At 34.5% G+C, this 19,550-nt stretch overlaps 4 protein-coding genes across 5 annotated transcripts; 3 read left to right on the forward strand and 1 right to left on the reverse strand.

The window, feature by feature from the left end:
- Positions 1-1,633: 1,633 nt before the first annotated feature.
- Positions 1,634-5,136, forward strand: LOC125819607 (probable protein phosphatase 2C 33). Its single transcript, XM_049499062.1, has 5 exons — positions 1,634-1,971; positions 2,520-2,906; positions 2,995-3,112; positions 4,108-4,331; positions 4,417-5,136. Exons 1-5 carry the CDS (start codon positions 1,726-1,728, stop codon positions 4,852-4,854), a joined length of 1,413 nt encoding a protein of 470 aa, XP_049355019.1. The 5' UTR covers positions 1,634-1,725; the 3' UTR covers positions 4,855-5,136.
- Positions 5,137-5,574: 438 nt separating this feature from the next.
- LOC125819604 (aspartic proteinase 36-like) lies at positions 5,575-12,913 on the reverse strand. Its single transcript, XM_049499060.1, has 10 exons — positions 12,486-12,913; positions 10,639-10,768; positions 10,255-10,496; positions 9,861-10,085; positions 8,593-8,731; positions 8,394-8,467; positions 7,827-7,917; positions 7,243-7,318; positions 6,683-6,754; positions 5,575-6,063 (listed from the first exon to the last, which is right to left on the reverse strand). Exons 1-10 carry the CDS (start codon positions 12,713-12,715, stop codon positions 5,909-5,911), a joined length of 1,434 nt encoding a protein of 477 aa, XP_049355017.1. The 5' UTR covers positions 12,716-12,913; the 3' UTR covers positions 5,575-5,908.
- A 339-nt stretch (positions 12,914-13,252) lies between these two features.
- LOC125819612 (flavin mononucleotide hydrolase 1, chloroplatic) lies at positions 13,253-17,869 on the forward strand. 2 transcript variants are annotated; one of them, XM_049499068.1, is made up of 7 exons: positions 13,253-13,505; positions 15,093-15,168; positions 15,331-15,382; positions 15,866-15,980; positions 16,164-16,234; positions 17,103-17,190; positions 17,542-17,869. In XM_049499068.1, exons 1-7 carry the CDS (start codon positions 13,258-13,260, stop codon positions 17,645-17,647), a joined length of 756 nt encoding a protein of 251 aa, XP_049355025.1. In that variant the 5' UTR covers positions 13,253-13,257; the 3' UTR covers positions 17,648-17,869. The 2 variants fall into 2 exon arrangements, with proteins under 2 accessions (XP_049355025.1, XP_049355026.1); XM_049499069.1 differs by having other exon boundaries at positions 13,264-13,505; positions 15,080-15,168.
- An 810-nt stretch (positions 17,870-18,679) lies between these two features.
- LOC125819454 (agamous-like MADS-box protein AGL90) lies at positions 18,680-19,282 on the forward strand. Its single transcript, XM_049498881.1, has one exon. The coding sequence runs from the start codon at positions 18,680-18,682 to the stop codon at positions 19,280-19,282; it is 603 nt and encodes a 200-aa protein (XP_049354838.1).
- Positions 19,283-19,550: the final 268 nt, after the last annotated feature.

Consider the following 19,550-nt stretch of genomic DNA (forward strand, 5'->3'; position numbering starts at 1 on the left):
TAAAAGAAATATTCTAATTGAAAATATATGCTGTCATGATCAATAATCTCCACACAAAATTAACAATTACATTATAATAATATATAAGTTGTGTTTCTCCCTAATATTTATTTTTTAAGAGATAAAAAAATAACACCTCTAATTAGTAATGTTAACACTTAAATAAGAGTTATGCTTGAGATGAATATTTCTTTCAATAAAAGTAGGTCGAAAACTTCGATAGTCTTTTGAGTTTATTAGTAATATTTTTTTTAAAAGTACTAAAGTATGATCTGTTTTAATTAATTAAGCACTTAAATACATGATAATTAAATTATTTGTTTTAGATATTTTTTTCTACAATTTTGGTGAAGTTTATGCACATATTTTCAAACGTCCATATGTAGATAAGTTAATCACTTAAAATATGAGTATCATCTTCATTAATTATACGCGTTAACATTAATAAGTCATAAAATTTCAAGTATGGTTCAACTAACCTCAATGAATACATAATTAAAGGAGATAATAAATTTTATGTAATAACTATGCAATGAACATTTAAAAATACAAATAATATTTTTTCTTCAAATTTTAAGACGAAAACATTATTAAAATATTTTATCATATAGCATTACACAGTAAGTCAGTAACCGAAAAACAGAGTCTTATCGGCGCCATTTTTGCAGTATTTTTTTTCTTCTCTCTGTTGTGTGTCACTCTGTTATTCGATTCGATTCCTATTTTTCTTCTCCTCCTCTAAATTCAACTAATCCATTCAATTTCCCCTTTTTTCTCTTATCCATATCAAATAATTTCATCCATTTATTTTATCTAACACAGTACAAAACTGTACTGGAAATTCTACTTCAGCTCATTTCTACAGAGTTTTACAGAGATGGTTTTTTTCCCCCTGATTTGGGTTTGATCTGATCAGGAAAAGAAAGTTTTTTTTGGTTGTTTTGAGGTGAATTGTTGGTGGGTTTTTATTTGATCTGACCAAAAAAATCAAGTTTTTTCATGTAGATTGGAGTTGAATTTTTGGTGGTTTTTTGTAATTTATGGGAACTGATTTTGGTCCAGGTGTTTGAATTGAGCTGAATTTGAAGTGGGTTTTTGAAATTTTTGACAAATTCTTGTGTCTGGTCACTGATTTGACCTTCTTGTTGTGCAAACTCTGATGGGTGTTTTTTTTGGCCTTAAAGCTACGTCAGATCAACAGATTGTGTCTTTATCAACTGAGTTAACCTTTCTTGTAAGTGAAAGGTGATCAATAGTGGAAGAGAGAGAGAGAGAGAGAGACAGAATAAAAAAGGTGTCTTTTGGGGATATTACTATTAAAAAAATTGAAAGGGGGCAATAGTTTTGATAGATCTGCTCTATATGTTAGTTGCAGTTATATTATTTCTATTCTTGTAAGTTGTGATGTAGAGGATTGTTTCAAGAGCTAATTATGTATGCATGATTGTTCAAGGGTTGCTGAAAAGTTCATAACTTTTTGGTGGATTAGATTCGATACGGACTGCTTTTGCAGTAGAAGTGAATTGGATTTCCATTAGCAGTCTGTTAATTTCCCCCCTTTTTGATTGTGTGATGATGGTGAAGTTGTTGGATTGAGGTGGAGGATTCGTTAATAGATTTTGAAGACTCGAAGGAGGATATTAATACGGATTCGAATAGGGGAATAGGGTGTTTGTTTGTTTAGTTGTTCTGGAGTGCTTACAGAATTTAGTCCGGGGCCTCGGGATGGGGTCCTGCTTGTCATCTGATAGCAGGAGTCCTCATCCTGGTTCTCCTGCATCTACAATTAGGAAGAGGAAGAACTCAAAGAAGAGGTCAGGATCGCGGAATTCTTCCTTTGACATTCATAAGGAAGAGCTGCTGCATAGGATTCCCGGGCGTATGTTCTTGAATGGTTCTAGTGAGGTGGCTTCACTCTTCAGTCAGCAGGGAAAGAAAGGGACTAATCAAGATGCTATGATTGTGTGGGAGGTTAGTCCTCGAATCTTTTCATGTTGTCTTTGTGAAATGGTGGTGATTAGTAATTGACTTGCAATATTCATGATCACTAGAATGCATATGATCATGGCTGCAGTGGTAAAAGCTCAAGGAGTTAAAATGTTGTGTGGTAGTTATCTTTTAGATCCAAGTTTTGGTGCCTAATGATTGTTTTTTTGTGCTTCAGCCTATACATTTCTTGAATCTTGTCACATCACCTGATTTTTTGAGTAATACTTTCTTATTAAGTTTTGTGAGTAATTATGATGTTTACAACTCTTTTTTCTTGATAACTTGTTCAAAGGCCCTACAATGTGCTCTCTGTTTACTTATCTATAAGCTTGGTAGAGTTACAGAGGACGAAAATGTACCTTTAAATTGACATCATTTTGTACTGATAAGCTTTTTAATTTTTTTCCTCTTGTGATATGTAGTTGTTATTGGCCATATATATAGTTGAATTACTTTCTCGTGATACTGTCTCAGTCTCATTAAACCTTATGTAACTGTGTTCCTAATCTGCTAAAAATATTAAATTCCAGAATTTCGGTTCCAGAGAAGATACTGTTTTCTGTGGTGTTTTTGATGGTCATGGTCCTTTTGGTCATATGGTTGCAAAACGAGTCAGAGATGCACTTCCCTTAAAGCTAAGCACACACTGGGAAGTTAATATAAAAAGTGAAGACGTTCTAAGAGAGATCAGTCTCAACACGGGGAGTAGCCTATATCCTGAGGATGCTGTCCTCATCTCTGCTGAGGAGTCGAGGCTCTCAATTGATGTTGAAGAGACCAAAAAACACTTGGAAGTATTTCAGACATTGAAGGAGTCATTTCTGAAGGCGTATAAGGTTATGGATAGAGAACTGAGAAGCTATACCAATATCGACTGCTTCTGTAGTGGAACAACATCAGTAACGCTAGTTAAACAGGTTTGTTGATATATTCATAAAGTTGAAGTTGGCTAGATTTTCTGCCATTTTATTCTGAAGATGAACTCTGTTATTTGATTTTTGGTAGGGTGAGAATCTTGTTATTGGTAATGTTGGAGACTCTAGAGCTGTGCTGGGTACGAGAGGCGAGGATGATTCTCTCACTGCAGTGCAATTGACAGTAGATCTTAAGCCCGATTTACCAGGTGCATACATGTCTATGTTTTGCTGCCTGCATATGGTCACTTCTTTTTTTGATATTGTGTCATCAACTAAATTACCACTTAGCTTCTGTTCATTTAATGAACTTATCTATCTGCAATGTCAGCTGTTCTGAGCTAAACTGTTGCAAATAGGCATCAGATTTGACGATATACCATGTTGCAATCTTACACATTCATGCATCCCCTCCCCAAGAAAAAAATGTCCCTACGTGTTATATCTTCTTTCCCCCGTTGTGCTGTGCCAGGCCGTTTTGGCCCTTATGCGTCTGTTTTAGGCGTGTGTCTTATAGAGTAAAGTTGTTGTAGTGAGGATCGAATTATCAATTCATGTATGAAACCAATCAATCAACTCTAGTCTTAGACTAGTTGAGGTCGCATATATGTTGTATGTTTCTAGCCAAGTATGCATAGATTCGAGGGATTATATTATAGGTCATCTAGGACAATTTACCTGCATGGCTCCATGTGATTCTAGGTCTAAGTTCATCCCCTTATACAAATGTGAAAATATGTGACAAAGAAAATACTAATTCATGATGGATAACTATTGAAATTCTTTCTGCACGGTCTCATTCACATACTCAACCTCCATCATATGAATCTCTTGAAGAAATGTTTAGACAAACCTAAACCGATCTCCATTTTTTTAAGTTAAGCTTCTGCTGAAATCTTTATCAATTTTCTCTACCTCTCCCAGTTCAAAAAGTTTTTTGAATTCTATTTTGACGTAAGAAGTGAATAGGCAGTTATACCTCCTTTTTGTGTATGATTAGTTATGTACTTCAATCACAGTTATGTTACGTAATTGTGTTATCAGAATGTAAGCATATAAAACAAAAGGAATGTGGTACAGTTACTTAGAACTATCGTCCACACAACAGTATTCTTGGAAGCAGAAATTTTCCTTTTTTATAGGTGATGTTTACTGATTTCTACTGATGCTTGCCTCACTATAACTCTGCTTTCTAAATTTACAGCGGAGTTTGAGAGGATTCGCAAATGTAAAGGGCGAGTGTTTTCTCTTCAAGATGAACCAGATGTTGCAAGAGTGTGGATGCCAAATAGCAACTCTCCTGGACTTGCCATGGCTCGTGCTTTTGGCGATTTTTGCCTCAAGGATTTTGGTGTCATCTCAGTACCTGAAATTTCTTACAGGCGTTTATCCGAGAAAGATGAATTCATTGTTCTGGCGACAGATGGGGTATGGCACTTGAATCCTGCTTTAGCATTACTTAGATTCACTATCTATCTCGTTGCTAGTTGAATTAATTTGATACCGGTTACAGATTTGGGACGTACTTTCAAACGATGAAGTAGTAAATATTGTCGATTCGGCTTCATCCCGTTCATCTGCAGCTCGATCACTTGTTGAAGAAGCCGTTCGAGCCTGGAAGATCACATACCCAACTTCTAAAGTCGATGACTGTGCAGTTGTCTGCCTCTTCCTTGATTCAAACTCGAATAACTTCTCTACTGCTTCTAGTACAGAAGACAACGACAAGACTTTCGTCTCAATGGAAATGAGTGAAGTTAGCAACAATACGGGTGGTGCCCTTAGTCCACCTGCATTGAATCGTTCCTGTACTGTTCGAGAAGGTGAAGAGGTTTCAGCAGTCAGCAACGAGGAAGCCTCGGAACAGGATGAGTTGCTACCTAAGACGGAAAAAGAATGGTCTGCTCTTGACGGGGTAGCTGTTGGAGGATCAAAATACAAGAAGAAATAGTAAGAACTTGCCTTGCACCAGGCGCTTACACCAAACCAATGGATGCATGACATGTGTTTGCACATCGACTTTCCTCACTTTAACTATGGTTAACATATATTTTCACCTCGTTATTAACCATGGTCAGCCGCGTCTAGGTGTTAGTAAGTTTTTACCATGTCCAAATATGGATTCATTTCTCTGTCTTAATTTCCATTTTGTTTAGTTCTTATGATCAGTTTTTTTTACTGTAATAATTCTTTCTCTATAGTTTATGTAACAGTACTAGCTATTTATTTTTTTGTTCTTTTCTTTTTTCTTGTAAGAAATTTTGCATGAGTATATGTTTATAAAGTTCTTACTCTTCTTTATTTTCAATTGTGTTGATAAAATATTCGAATTTCATTACGAGCAAACTTTATTTTTGGTTTTATAAAATCATGATATTACCTTGTAAAAAGGAATATCATGAAATGAGAGAGGTTGATTTTAGAGAAAAATATCATGATCTTGTTCAGGAGCAGAGCTTGAAGCTCAGATACGGATTCAGTCTAACTTAATAACTTTTGCTCGTTAAGAAATTTATCGAATATATTTACCATCTATAGTCAGTCATCTATGGGACATTGCAACAGAAATTGAAGATAAATACTTGACCAGCTTCTATATGAATGATTTTTACATATTAAAAGCACAGAAGAGAAACTGCTAATGATAATATGCCAGAGAAGGATGCTGAAATGGTCAGGAACGATGAATCTCGTTATGATAAACAAGTCAATTTTGCAAGTTCGTTGTTACAGGATGTATATAGGACATGAATCCTCGATATAGATGCTAACATAGTTGGTTCTCATCCTTTAGAAACTACGAGTGTAATAGAAGAATCTGTTGACAACAGGATCACCTTCAGATGATCAACTCGTGGCAATTGAGAACAAATTAAGCATATGGTTCTGTTTCTCAATCTTTCTTACTTGCTCCAACGAAACCAAGGTCGAAAAGACTGAAAATCCCTTCAATTTGCTGAATGTTGATGGTGCAAAAATTACTCACTGTACAGCTGTTTCTGTTGTCACTTCAACAAATTGAACAAGATGGAGATGATTATCAAGAAGAACGTGAAGAACTTTGTCGAATCCATCATAGGAGCTGAAGAAATATTGTGAGAAGCCACGGTATATGCGCTACCAGAACTTTCCTCATACTTGAGTTTGATGGTTGAAGAACCTGAAATTAACAACACACATACTTTAGGAGAAACTTAGAAACAATGGATTGAATATAGCATTAACATTTCGAATTCTCCAGATTTGTGTTAGCTGGGAAAGTAGAAAGAAAAGAAGGCATTTTTATAGTTGATTTATAAAGATATTCAAAGGCATAGTTCTTCCTTCTAGAGTTCCTAAATTCGGAAAATAATAAGCATTATTCCTCTCCTAATAAGTAGTAGTATCTAGTAATCGCGTAGTTTCTTATTCTTCAATGTGTTTTACCATCTGTTGCTTCATTTATTTGTAGTTTGTACTTGATATTTTGCTGTCATTTTTTTCGTCTTGTAACCCTACTCCGGATAACTTCTCTTTTGAGTCAAGGGTCTAACTGAAGCAACTTCTCTACCCTACAAAAGTAGGGTAATGTCTACGTACGTCTTACCATCCCTAGACCTCACTACGTTCATCTGCAACATAAGGCCAATTAACATTTTCAAGACAAGTATAAGATTAACCATCAAATGCATAGATGGTAATATTTGAAAGCGAATAATTATTTAATGAGATCAATTTCTAGATAGCTTTCTATGCTGTAGACTATAGAAGAACGTAGTTGATTAACTATATATACTCACAGTCATATTCAGTCCAACCAATTGCCTGATTTTCAATATCATAAACAACTAGTTTGTTTGATAACGCGAGATCTGCAACAAAATAGCAAAATGTTACTTGTTGGACAGAATTATGTTACAAAATATCAAAATGTTGCAACAAAATATGTTGTAGGTGATTTCTTCCAATCTATCCTAGTCTTGGTGGACAGAAGTACACGGTACTTGTTGCTGGTGGGACGTGGCCGGTATCCCATGAATTTAGTCGAGGCACTAGCTGGCCCGGACACCATGGTTATCAAAAAAAATAAAAAAAAATAAAATTATCACTAATCTCTAAGCATTACAAGCTTGACCAGCAACCAGATATATATTATCCTACATTCATTCATATTCCTCAAATGTCTTATCCAGTTCATGCTTGCAGAGGTAAGATTGATATGAAATATGTCTCAAGCACGGACAAGACAAGCTTAATTTTCACGAACATGCTTCAATGAAAATTATAAGGATTTACTTCAGTTTAGATGCATTTCTCTGACGAGTTTCTCTTAAGAGAAAGAGAAGGTGTCAAATAATACCTCCCAACAGAGTTATTTCCGATCCATCCTTTGTCTGCATTTTGCTGTCTTGCCAACCAATGCACCATCTACTCTCCTGCAAAATTTAATCCAGAAACTGAGATGAGATTTCCGTGAGGAAACGGGATTGCAAGTTATATAGTCCATCCTGTTGCATTTCGCTTTTTCTGCACCCTAACAACACACTTCACAAAACTTTTTGGCCCTATCCTCTGGTATGGAGCAACATAAATATACATGCAGCCGTATAAACCAACAAAAAGGTAGAATAACATACACGTTCATACTAGCTAGACATGTCAAAGACAAATTTCAAGAAAGTATCAGGCTTGAATCTAACATGGTAACATAAAAGGCTATCATAATGCTGACAAGAGATTCTAGGAGATAAATCTAAAGGCCTATAATAATGATTGTTAGGTTGATAATGGCTCGAGAACCTAAGAACTGCTATTGTAACAAGAAAGAAATCCAAATAATTTTTTTTAATATTGAAAAAGAAAGTCTTCTTGGGAAAAATAAAAAACTTCATCTGATTGAATTAGAAAAGAGCTAAAGAACTTAAGCATATTTGGAGTACTTACTTCGATTTGGAAAAGATAATCGTGGGGATAAACTGTCAAAGGAAGCGAATCTGCAAACCGAAAGGTTACAACTGGGAACCCATCATCAATCCTGCACCAGCGGAGGTAGAGGAAAGTTAAAAGACAATTGAGTTTATAAGTTATTATAGGCAATTTATCTGACTCATCCTATTAGTCTCTTATAGAACTACACTAAGAGAACATTCATTTCTCAGCAGTATTCTTTCCTTATTACCAATCTCCGTATAAATATACCAAATCCAATAAATCCACCCATACTCTTCCCTTATTCCCTCCCATTCACTCCAAAAATAAAATACTCCTTCCATCCCAAGAAGAATAATAAGATATGGAGAGCTCTCTCCAAAAAGTATAAATTACCAAATATATTTGGAGTGACCAAAATAGAAAATAAGTTAACAAACATTAGTAGTATACACAGTTTTAGCGTATAGTCTTCCTTACTGTATCAGTGTATATACTCATAGCGAAAATGAGAAGATCTGACATACTAAACCTTTGACAGAAAGAAATATGAAACTCACGAGAGGCCAGAAAGAATCTTACTTCCCAGTGTAGTCAAAGCAGTGGAAACTCTGCTCAACAAGACGAATATTCAACTGTGGGTGCCGTTCAATCAGCTATGCCAACAGTGAAACGGAAAAAATCAAGCAGAAAGGTTAAAAATATATCCATGCATACATGTGGTGTAAAGCTCTCTAACAAAATAAGCCAATTACATTATTTCTGAAATGTCTGTAGTTACCTTGTTGATGAGAGTACTGTAGACCTTGTGTGGAAGATAAGCTAAGGTTGTTCCACTGTCAATTATTGCCATAGTTGTGGGAATGTCTAGAACTTGACCACCAACCTCAATTCCTTTCATAATAACATTATAATGTGGCCTAAAGAGCAGACAGATATTTTAACAGAGTTCAGAATAGTGGACAAATGGAGAGGTTAAAATCATGTAATCAAAGCACGAAAATAAATAACCAAAATACAACAGAAGTCACAATTTCTATAATTCAAACTTGAAACTGACTAAGCAAATATATGCACCAGCAGCGAGTGAGTCGAGAGAGTTTTAAACTCCTTACATCTACATGGTAGATTTATTGCAAATCGAGTAGTAATGTATCCAGTGATAGGACTTGACAATCTGCATTGGAACTACTTTATAAATCTAAAAGTCAAGATTTATCTCTCCGTTTCAATATAGTGAGTGTCTTAAGGGCTCTAACTTGATTTTTCACTACCAAGGTGCAGTGTCAGCTCTAACATTGTCTCCATCAGGCTGTAGTTACAGTGGAATCATATATCACCCTTCTTTTCCCTCGTTTGCCGCAAAAAGAGGGAGAGGGGAATACATTACTTGAGTGCACAAAAACTTCTTAAATTCATTGCTAGATCAAGCACATAAATAGAATGAGAATTGAACAACCAGATGTGCAAAGGATAAGAGAATATACAAATGTACAAACGTCACGCAGGACTAAAGCAAGCGTACTTATACCACATATGGACCACTTCGATAGGCTATGATGATGTTCATGGCCGTTTCGGCTTTGGTGATGATAGATCCGAAAGAGGAGTTTCGCTAAAGCTTTCGATTTGGTCGTAGCTAACTACTGTACTTTATTCATCCCTAGTAAAATGTCTATCTTTTCTTATTAGTCCGTCTCAGTTTTGCTTCCTAAAAAGAAAAATTACATGGAAGCCACTTCACTTGTAATAACTCTATATGTTTTTCTTTATTTCATTCTATCAAATTAATATATGACCCTACATGTTCTACAAAAATTATTAAGCATATCAATTTTCAGATCTATTCTTAATAAATGTAGAAGTTGAATTAAGACATACAATTTCATTTGGAGGCAGAGAGATGCAAATATCGATGCAAACAGATTTTACCATAACATTTTGCATACAATGTTTGAGCATTGTATATTTACCATCTTTTCGTTTAATAAAGCATTTACCATCAATTCTTTTAAGAAGGAAAGAAGGGTTAAAACTAAAAATACTTACGCATCTGAGACTAGTGGTGTTGTATTTACTTTTGGATGAACTACTGGTCCAATGGTGAATATGCCACCTCCATTCTTTCCATCTAGGCAATGTGCAAATATTTTCTTAACCTTCCCAGTGGCAGCTAGCTGCGAAATTACGGATGAACTTGCTTGTCCAAAACCAAGTATTCCATCAACTGCTTGATTAGAAGCACCTAGCTCTCCAGACTGTCTAGATGAGCACCTATGTTGGATAAAAATGATGTAAACTACTACATGTCATCAAGAGATAAATTACATGCCGAGTGTATGCAAACCTTACCCATACCTCGTAGAGATTGTTCCCGATAGACCCTCAACAATAATAGGCAAATTTTAGTTTTATATTTTAATCACAAGGATTAGAAACTTACCCAAATGCTATCGACCCGTTCATCGACGTTGTTTGTAGGTCTCCTGACACTTGCTCAAACTGAATATCATCCTTCACAAAGAATCCGGCTGTTGAGCTACCATCTCCATAACTAACCTGAAAATCACATGGCATTCCAGTCCTGCAATCTGAGTAGGGAGTATTGAGCATGCAAAACTCTTCGTCACAAGAAACAGATTTCCCATTTGCAGAGGCTTTCGGGTCATATGTCATCAAGTCTATCTGTAAGGTAACGACAATGATGAGAATATAATTGAGAAATGAGGTCGAGAATATGAAGTGACTGTCTACAAATAATAGAACCAACATCCATTTTATGCACAAAGAAAGGCAAGTGACACATATATTGGAAGAAGAATCATACCCCGAGGTCGCTTTTTGTAGGACATCCCTCACAGCTGGCACAGTTCACCCATAAAATGTCACTTCCAGTATCAACCTGGACATGAAAATCCCTTGAAGGCGTTCCAATAGATATCTTAGTGTAATAGAGCCTGCATCATTTACATACGAGGAAAATGCATAACCATAATGGCACATGATAGTATGAGCATTCATAATATCTCCATCGCCACAATCTGAAGTTATGCCCTGCATGTAAGCAACACTATTTTTTTGATAACCAATACCTGCCACCTCCCACCAGCAGCAGGTACCCTGTCTACCAAGGTTAAGACATATGGGAAGAAATCACCTAGTGTTTTTGTCTTTGCTGGGATTTGAACCTAAAACCTCATGGTTCTCAACTTACTTCATTGATCACTAGGTCACATCATGGGAGCGCACTTCTATTTATTTATTCTTTGGTGGTGAAGTTGTGAGGGGGGGGGGGTACATTTTAAACAACGAACTTTAAAAGTTAATGTGGTTAAAAAAAACAAGTACTAAGCTAAGCAAAGAAGCCATGATATCAATTAGTCATAACGTTGAGAAACAAAGCTGCATGCTTTCTTAAAACATCTACACCTTGTCCTCCTCTTTTAGAAGAATAAATACAAGAACCAACCAATATCATCATTCAAATTATCAACAATCAAACTTTAAACTGTCTCAATCCTTTAGATAATGCAAATAAGATAATTTGATAGAGAAAACATCAAACCAGAATTTGAAATTTGTACTATATGAAATATTAAACATGGATCAAATTGAAAGAGTGTTATATATATATTAGAACAAACACCGAGAGGTAGTAAGAATTATCAGGAAATAACTTTCCACACAACAACAATATCTATGCCTCAATCCCAAGCAAGAAAATGTTTTCGCGTAGCTAATCTATTCGAATGTTCTCTTCACTTGAGTAAATGTAGTTGGGTTTAAAAGGAAATGACTTCCCATATACTGTCAAAACTTGCAGACATGGTAAATTAGGAGGGAGAGAGAACACTAATTATGAAAAAAACCATGCAAAGGCAATAACTTTGCCTACAGAGACAAAGTGCAGACATGATAATATGTTGAATAGTCTCAAGTTAAAATCCCAACGTAGGCAGAAGGAAAACACTAGTCATTTCTTCCCATCTGTCCAAGCCTCAATCGACAAAGTTACCAGATACCTTTGCTAGTGGGAGGTAGCAAATAAGGGCGGTAATAGTGTTCTCGAAAGATAAAGCACAAATAAAACATGATATTTAATGAAAAAAAGGCGCAAAGGGAGAAAAAAATATAAATACATATGTCTAGTCCAAGACTAATAATTCTAAAGCATGAATGCCAAATATATGAACATAAAAATTGAATTTTTTTTTACGAGAAACTGAAATATCAATAGTTTAATGCCCCACCTCTCAAGAAAAAATATGCCATAGAACCTTGACGACAACACTAAAGCACACATTAAGCTAAGCGAAGCACTCAAAACATCTTTAGCATCCTTCAGGGCTAAATGCGCCTTGACAACACAAGGAGGGAGCTAGCATTATGCTTACAGGTTTAGCAGAAAACCAAGTAATTTAGGCTCAAAATCTTGTATTCGTCTTAAAAATTCATTTAACATACACAAATAATCTATATATCAATCCATAACCCATAAACTAAAAATCCTAGCTCCCAGCTGGCCTAAATATCAGATGACATTGACAGCGCGGTACACTAAGCTCCCGCTATACACATACTACGAGGAAGAGCCCGACCACAAGGGTCTATTGAACCTGTATCCACAACTCGAACCCAAAAAAACATGAAAATAAACAGAGAAAGGGAACTAACGCAGCATCAGTAGGCAAGCCATTTCCACCCAATTTGAAATCAATAACAGTAAGCATTCTGCTATGCCGTCGATTATCATGAGCTTTAAGATCATTCAAAATCGACCCATTACCATTCCTCCCACCATATTTATGCTTCACATTAAAAACCAAATATTCCCCTTTCACATCTACACCAAAACCCATCAAAATCAACAACAATATCAAACACCCATTTCTTAAATCACCCATTTTCTTCCAAATTTCCTTCAAATTATGCTATATAAACACAAACCCACCTCTCAAATTGCATTTTCTGTACGTATATACATTCTTGTTATACGTACAGATGTTTTTTTTTGTTGAAATTTGAGAAGGAAGAGAAAAAGGAAGGATTTTTTTTCAATTTTTTTATATTACTCTTGAAAGAAATTGTAACAAGAATAGGGAATTATACGAGTAATTTAATTTTTTTTCTTCAATGGAGAAAAAGACAAGTGGATTATTGTTCATAATTTTGGTGAACAGAAGAAGAAGAAAAAAAGGTACTAGCTTTTTGGCCGAGAATGCACGGAAAAAAAGATCACAGAATGTCCCTGGTCGGTCGTATTTTTTTTTAAAACATATTCATAATAGAATTCAATTAAATTTAGATTCATCCATTAATAAAAAAAATATTATTCATAATAATTATAATTTAAAATATAAAAAATCCTTTTTGTTGGCCCAAAAAAAAGAAGAAGAAAAACACATTACAAATCTTAGCAGAAACAAAGAAAGAATCCAAATTCTATATGGCTTTATTGATATCATGGAGACCATCTTCTGCTTCTAATATCAGTTTTCCATTTATAGTGAAGAAAACATGTTATTCTAAATCTGCAAAAATGGGGTCTTTTAGTACTAATAATATTAGTTGCAGTGTCACTTCTTCATCAGCATCAACAATGGTGGCTCAGAGGAAACTTCCAATTTTGCTTTTTGATGTTATGGATACTATTGTTCGTGACCCTTTTTACCATGATGTCCCTGCCTTCTTCAGGTGTTTACTATGTTGAATTTCAGTTTGCCCCTTTTTACTGTTGACTTTAAAGATCCAATTTTTATGTTGTCTTGTTATGCTGGAATTCTTGAATTTGCTGTGGCAATAGCTCAATGGTGTATTTACTATGTTGAATTTCAGTTTGCCCCTTTTACTGTTGACCTTAAAGATCCCATTTTTATGTTGTCTTGTTATGCTGGAGTTCTTGAATTTGATGAGTCAATAGCTCAGTGGGTATTTACTATGTTGAGTTTCAGTCTGTTGAGTTTAAAGATCCCATTTTTATGTTATCTTGTTATGCTGGATTGTTGAATTTGATGAGTCAATAACTCAATGGGTAGCTGAAGGTGTATCGCAAATAGTCTCATTACCTCTGAGGTAGGGGTAAGGTTTTCGTACACTTTATCTCTCCGAACCCCATTTTGTGGGACATTAGGGTATGTTGTTGTTTGTTGTAATAACTCAATGGGTATTTAGTATGTTGAACTCCACCTAGCTCCTTACTGTTTTCTGATGTTTCTGTTGGGTTTAGAGGTAACTTTTTTATGCTGGAATTCTTGAATTTCTCAGTCAGTAAATCAATATTAATCAACTACTTCTTAATGGGGTGGGATATATGAGTTTTGACTTTTGACCCCTCCATTGGAGACCCAAAAGAACAAAAAGAGAAAAAACAACAACTATGCCTTAGTCCCAAACAAGTTGAAGTCGGCTATGAATCTTTACTATTCCATTTAAGCTCAACTCATGTGGAGTTTATAAGTGAGTATACAAGATTGGTTATTTGGGACACTTTTCCAATTTGAGGAAAAGTGGAAAAGCTAAAAAAAAAGAAAGAAGAAGAAGATGTAACTGCTAGGAAAGAAAATTAAGATGTACTTTTTCTTGCACAAATTCATTCACCTGATGATTTAAGTCCATAATCTTAATTGTAGAGTAAAGATATCTCGATCTTCTGCATGTCATAACATTCCTCTTAATCTTCCTTGTAATTGGAAAATTATCTTCACATTGATATATGTAGTAATATTTTTGCCTTTGATTGTTGTGGACTTCCCTGTTTTAAGATTTTAACCACAGCGTATATGGTCCCACGTTCTTGCATGTTTGAAAGCCAAGTGAGCATTTCATATATGTGTATAAACTGAAATAGTTTATTGTTAGTTCAATCAACTTATAATGTTGCTCAGCATTATAGTTAACACCATGTTGTATAATTCTTAAAATGTGTAATTCCTAAACAATCAAGGTAGAAGCCCCCTACTTCAGCTGGCATATGTAACTTAACTCAGATAGTCGAATTACATATCTTACTTGTCACGCAACTACTAGTCATAAACCCAAACTGGTTCAACAGTACTTCGGAACCCCTTCTCTTGCAACAGGCAAATACCGGTTATTTATGAATACCGAATTCATTCCATCTCAGATTGATGCAATCTCTTCTAGTAACGGTCCAGTGCTGCTTTGGGCTCCTTTTGTCTCGTTTCTTTCCATTATTTTTAATTCAAACCAGACCAAATTTTGTTCTTTTCTCTTTTAGCTTCTAAATTTTTGTCCTGTTTCAAATTGAGATTTTTTATTCAGAATGTCAATGAAAGAATTGCTGGAAAGCAAGCATCCAACTTCCTGGATTGAGTTTGAGAAAGGCCTTATTAGTGAGGTATGTTGAGAAGTGTGTTCTACTTGTAACTGCTCCAAGTAGCTAGACATTTTAATGGAGGCATATTACTATATATTTTGTTTCTCTTTTATCTCGAAAGATGTAGACTATGATTGTTCTCTTTTCTTAATTTATAAAAGTATGTTGTACTACTCTTTTCAGGAGGAGTTGACTAGGAAATTCTTCAAGGATGGAAGATCTTTTGATATGGAAGGTATGTTAGACATTCTCTGATGTCAGCACCTTATCACACGGTGTCCGACAACTTCATGACATATTCATGAAGTATTAGTTTTGACACGATGTGTTCATATTTTCATAATTTCATTTGAGCTCATGCTTCAGTAAATCTGTCCGTTGTACTCTCTCAATATTTTCTTATTATGAAGAGGAGATGCAAAAGTTGAATCAAAATGTTAAATGGTATAAGATGTTGGCCATGCCTCAACCATTTATTCTTGTCTGGATGTGTAAAGTTGACGAGGAAGTGCAGAATGGGCCTTATTGCTAAGAACTGATGTATAAAGAATATTCTCGACTTCTTTCCCGTGAAGATGCTACCATCATTTCCTAATTGTTCCTTCATCTTCTGCGTTAGTTTGATCAATGTTAGCGAAGGTTGATTATATTGTTACTTTTTCGATCTATTAGCATCTTTTGTTTGTTCATTGTTAACTGAAACACCACTTTTTGTCAGGTCTCAAAAACTGTATGAGAAGAGGATATTCCTACCTTGAAGGTGTTGAAGGATTATTGAATTCTTTGAAAGAAAATGGCTATGAGATCCATGCTTTCACAAATTATCCAATCTGGTATGACAACAACTACGCCTTAGTCCCAAACAAAGATGTAGTCGGTTATATAAATCCTTACTTACCATGATACTCCATATAAAATCGTCTTAGGCCAATATTATACAAAATAAAAATAATCAATCAAACCTTCATTACTTTCAAAATACAGACATTCAAGTGTTTCAAACTTTGTTCTTTCAGGTACCAGATGATTGAGGACGAGCTAAAACTCTCAAATTACCTATCTTGGACATTTTGTTCTTGTATATTTGGTAGTTTCTTTACCTTCACAAACTTTCTATCTCTCAGCTTATGTTTGATCAATATTTCATTAATCAAACCGTGAAAGCAGCCATTAATGGTTGCATTAGGGTTGAGTGTCTTCTTCACACCCGTTGGGGTGCAGTCCTTTCCCTAGCCCTTCTAACACTGGATGCTTTGTGCACCGGGCTGCCCTTTAATATTTCATTGTTGATGTGGCTAGCTCCTTCTTCTTTTTTTGATAGTGGTAACTGAGATGTGGCTAGCTCCTTATGTATTCCTGCACATGTAGAGTTTTGGGATGCTTACACAAGCAACCAGAGGCAGATCGGGGATTTCGTTTATGGGTTCTGGATCACAATCTTTTTTGCTTGCTCGGTTCTGGTAGATTATTTATACATATTAAGTGGTTCTTTAACAATCTCTCTACCGCACGTGGGTAAGGTTTGCTTTAGAGTTTGGACATTTAAAGTTTTTTCTACCTTTGAAAATCAATTCCATATTTCTTTTTTGTGATGATTCTTAGTGAGAATCGATGGAGTGACATGTCCATTTCAGTGTTTACAATGCTTTAGTTGAATATTTGTCTCTATAGATCATATTTGTATGCTTCACGGGTCGAGTATCTATCTGAATGTGCCCTACAAGTTTAATAAGTTCAATTGTTACAGTCAAATTGCTGTTTTAAAACTTGGTTCGTAAGAGTCAGAACTCAAATGCTGATCTTTCTGTTGTATTGCATCTCAAATTTGTGAAATTTCGGATGCTGATCTGCTTTTGTTCCTTGTTGAAAAGTTCCGTAACCTTAAACTTGTGGAGTTGTGACACGTAAATGAATTCAATTGGAGCATAGACCTGACTTTTTTCATATGTTTACAGGAAAACGGAAGCCTGATCCCGAGTTTTATTTAGAAGTTGTAAAGCATCTCAATGTAAAAGCTTCCAACTGCATTTTTGTTGATGACAGGTATGTCCCAATAATAGTGTATGCTTTTAAGCTATGTTGCTCGAGCTCTTCAGAACTGTTGTAATACGCTGTACGCTTGTCAGATAAATGATAATGAGTCATCCCTAACAATGTACAGTAGTTATCCTTTGACCACAAAGTTGAGTTTGGCCTCGATATGATTTTCATATCACCACTATATAGACAGAGTCCGCGTCTTGGATGCATCCCCACGTCCTTGTTATTTGTCAACTTCTATTCATCTTTAGAATTTTATACATGAAAAATGCAGATCTCTCTACTCATTACAGTAACCTGGATTCCGAAAAAGGTCCAATTTTTCTCACGTGAGTTGTATCATTGATCGTCCAGGATGGGGAACGTTGAAGCTGCAATTGAACTCGGACTCAAAGGCCTTCAATTCAAGAATGCAGATTTGTTGCAGAAGGACTTATCTCTCCTCGGTGTCGATATATGAACAAATGAAAGTCAAGATCTGATTGAATGTTCATCATGAGATTATATATCATGATAGTTCTGTTTTTGTTTTCTTAACATTTGTTCTTGAGGAACAGTTCCTCAAAATATGTTACAATTTTAGGCCTCAAGAGAGTTGTATATTCTATGTATAATGAATGTATACAACCAACTTGACAAGTGAAAGTACATCAGACAATGTAAATGTCTATTAGAATTATTTGCTCTTATTAAAATGGATAAATAAATTGGGCCTTCTTACCATGCTACTTATCCATATAAAAGTTCATTTTGATTAGTACTAAATATTAAAAAAAAGGAAAAGGAGCAAATATATTCCTCAACTTTGTGATTCAGGGCATATATATTTCTTGTTTAAAAAAATGGTGCACATATATCCCCATCGTTAACAAATAGTTCATATTTGCTCTTTTCGTTAATAGATCTATATTTACCGAATTAAAAAAATAAAATTGAAGCTGATTATTTTAGTTCGAGAAATGTTATGTGGTTTTAAAAAATTAATCTAGCCCATCTTTTTGTCTCTCCAAATCATCTTAGATCTGCGCTATTTATTAGATAGTTATGCTATATATACATCACTTTTTTAATAAGAAATATATCCATTTTAAATTTTAAAGTCAAAGGGGTATATCTGCCTGTTACCCCTAATTTTAAGAAAAGTTTGGAAAGAAGCAATAGACTAATTATATCATTAACATATTTTCTGAAAAAATGTCACCCACCAGAAATATTTATTTATATATCATTGACCATTAAGATTTTACAAATCTCAAAATATGGTATGTAAATTTAATTGTGATTTTGAATATTCAATTATTCCTAAAAAATATTGACTTTTTTCAAAATTCAAAATGTTATAATAAATTTATTGCCAAACTTGGGTCAAATTATTAGATTTACTTGAAATTATTCATTATTACCAAGTCTCATTATACATCTATAAATATTATTCATTGTCCCTCTTTTATCTTCACAATTTATTCTTCTTCTTATTGTTTGTGTGTCAAACATGACTAAAAATTCAGATGAATTGAGAAATGAAAAGAAAGCAAGAGACATAGCTGATTTGTTCAAAACAGCAAAAGAATTATCAATTTTATGTGGAATACTTGTTTCAATAATTATTCTTAATCCTAGAGAATTCATTCCTATTATGTGGCCAAATGAATTTGAGGCTAAGGGTATACTCACAAGGTACTTAGGTTTCTCGGAAGATGAAAGGCGTAAAAAGTTCGTTGAACATGAAACTTATCTGACAGATAAATTGATTGATCGGAAACTAATTATTGAGGAAAAAGTTAGAAGAAGCGAGGAGAAGAAATCAAAATTTATGTTCAAACAATTATACGACAGAAATGTTAAAGTATCTGAACTTAAGCTTGATGCTAAGGAAATAAGAGGATTGTTAAAGTTGTCTGCTCTTACAAGAGTTCAACTTGATGAAAGGAAAAAACAATTTGATCAACAATCTCAAATTTTTCAGCCTGCATCACTTTTCTGTAATTTTGATTCGACAACAAGGAATGATGTAGATCATAATGATTTTCAGGTTGTCGACACATCATTGAGTTTGTTGGTCGGAAGAGGTATTAAACGTGGACGAAATGAATGATCATATTATTATTTCTATTATTATCGCATATCATTTATTATATAATGCTATGTGAAAGCTATGTTATATTAGTGGTAAGAAATGTAATAGTGCTATTCGGTCATCCTAAATATATATGTAATATTTGGTGATCTATTAAATTAAATTACATTTCAATTATATTATATTTCTTTTCGCGTTATAGCATTCAATTTATTAGAAATATATTTTTCCTAATTATGTTTTAAATTTAAATACTCCTATTTTAAATGATTATTTAATGATAAAA

The sequence above is a fragment of the Solanum verrucosum genome, unplaced genomic scaffold (genome assembly GCF_900185275.1).
Source record: "Solanum verrucosum unplaced genomic scaffold, falcon-dt-bn FXZP01000255.1, whole genome shotgun sequence".
NCBI lineage: Eukaryota > Viridiplantae > Streptophyta > Magnoliopsida > Solanales > Solanaceae > Solanum > Solanum verrucosum.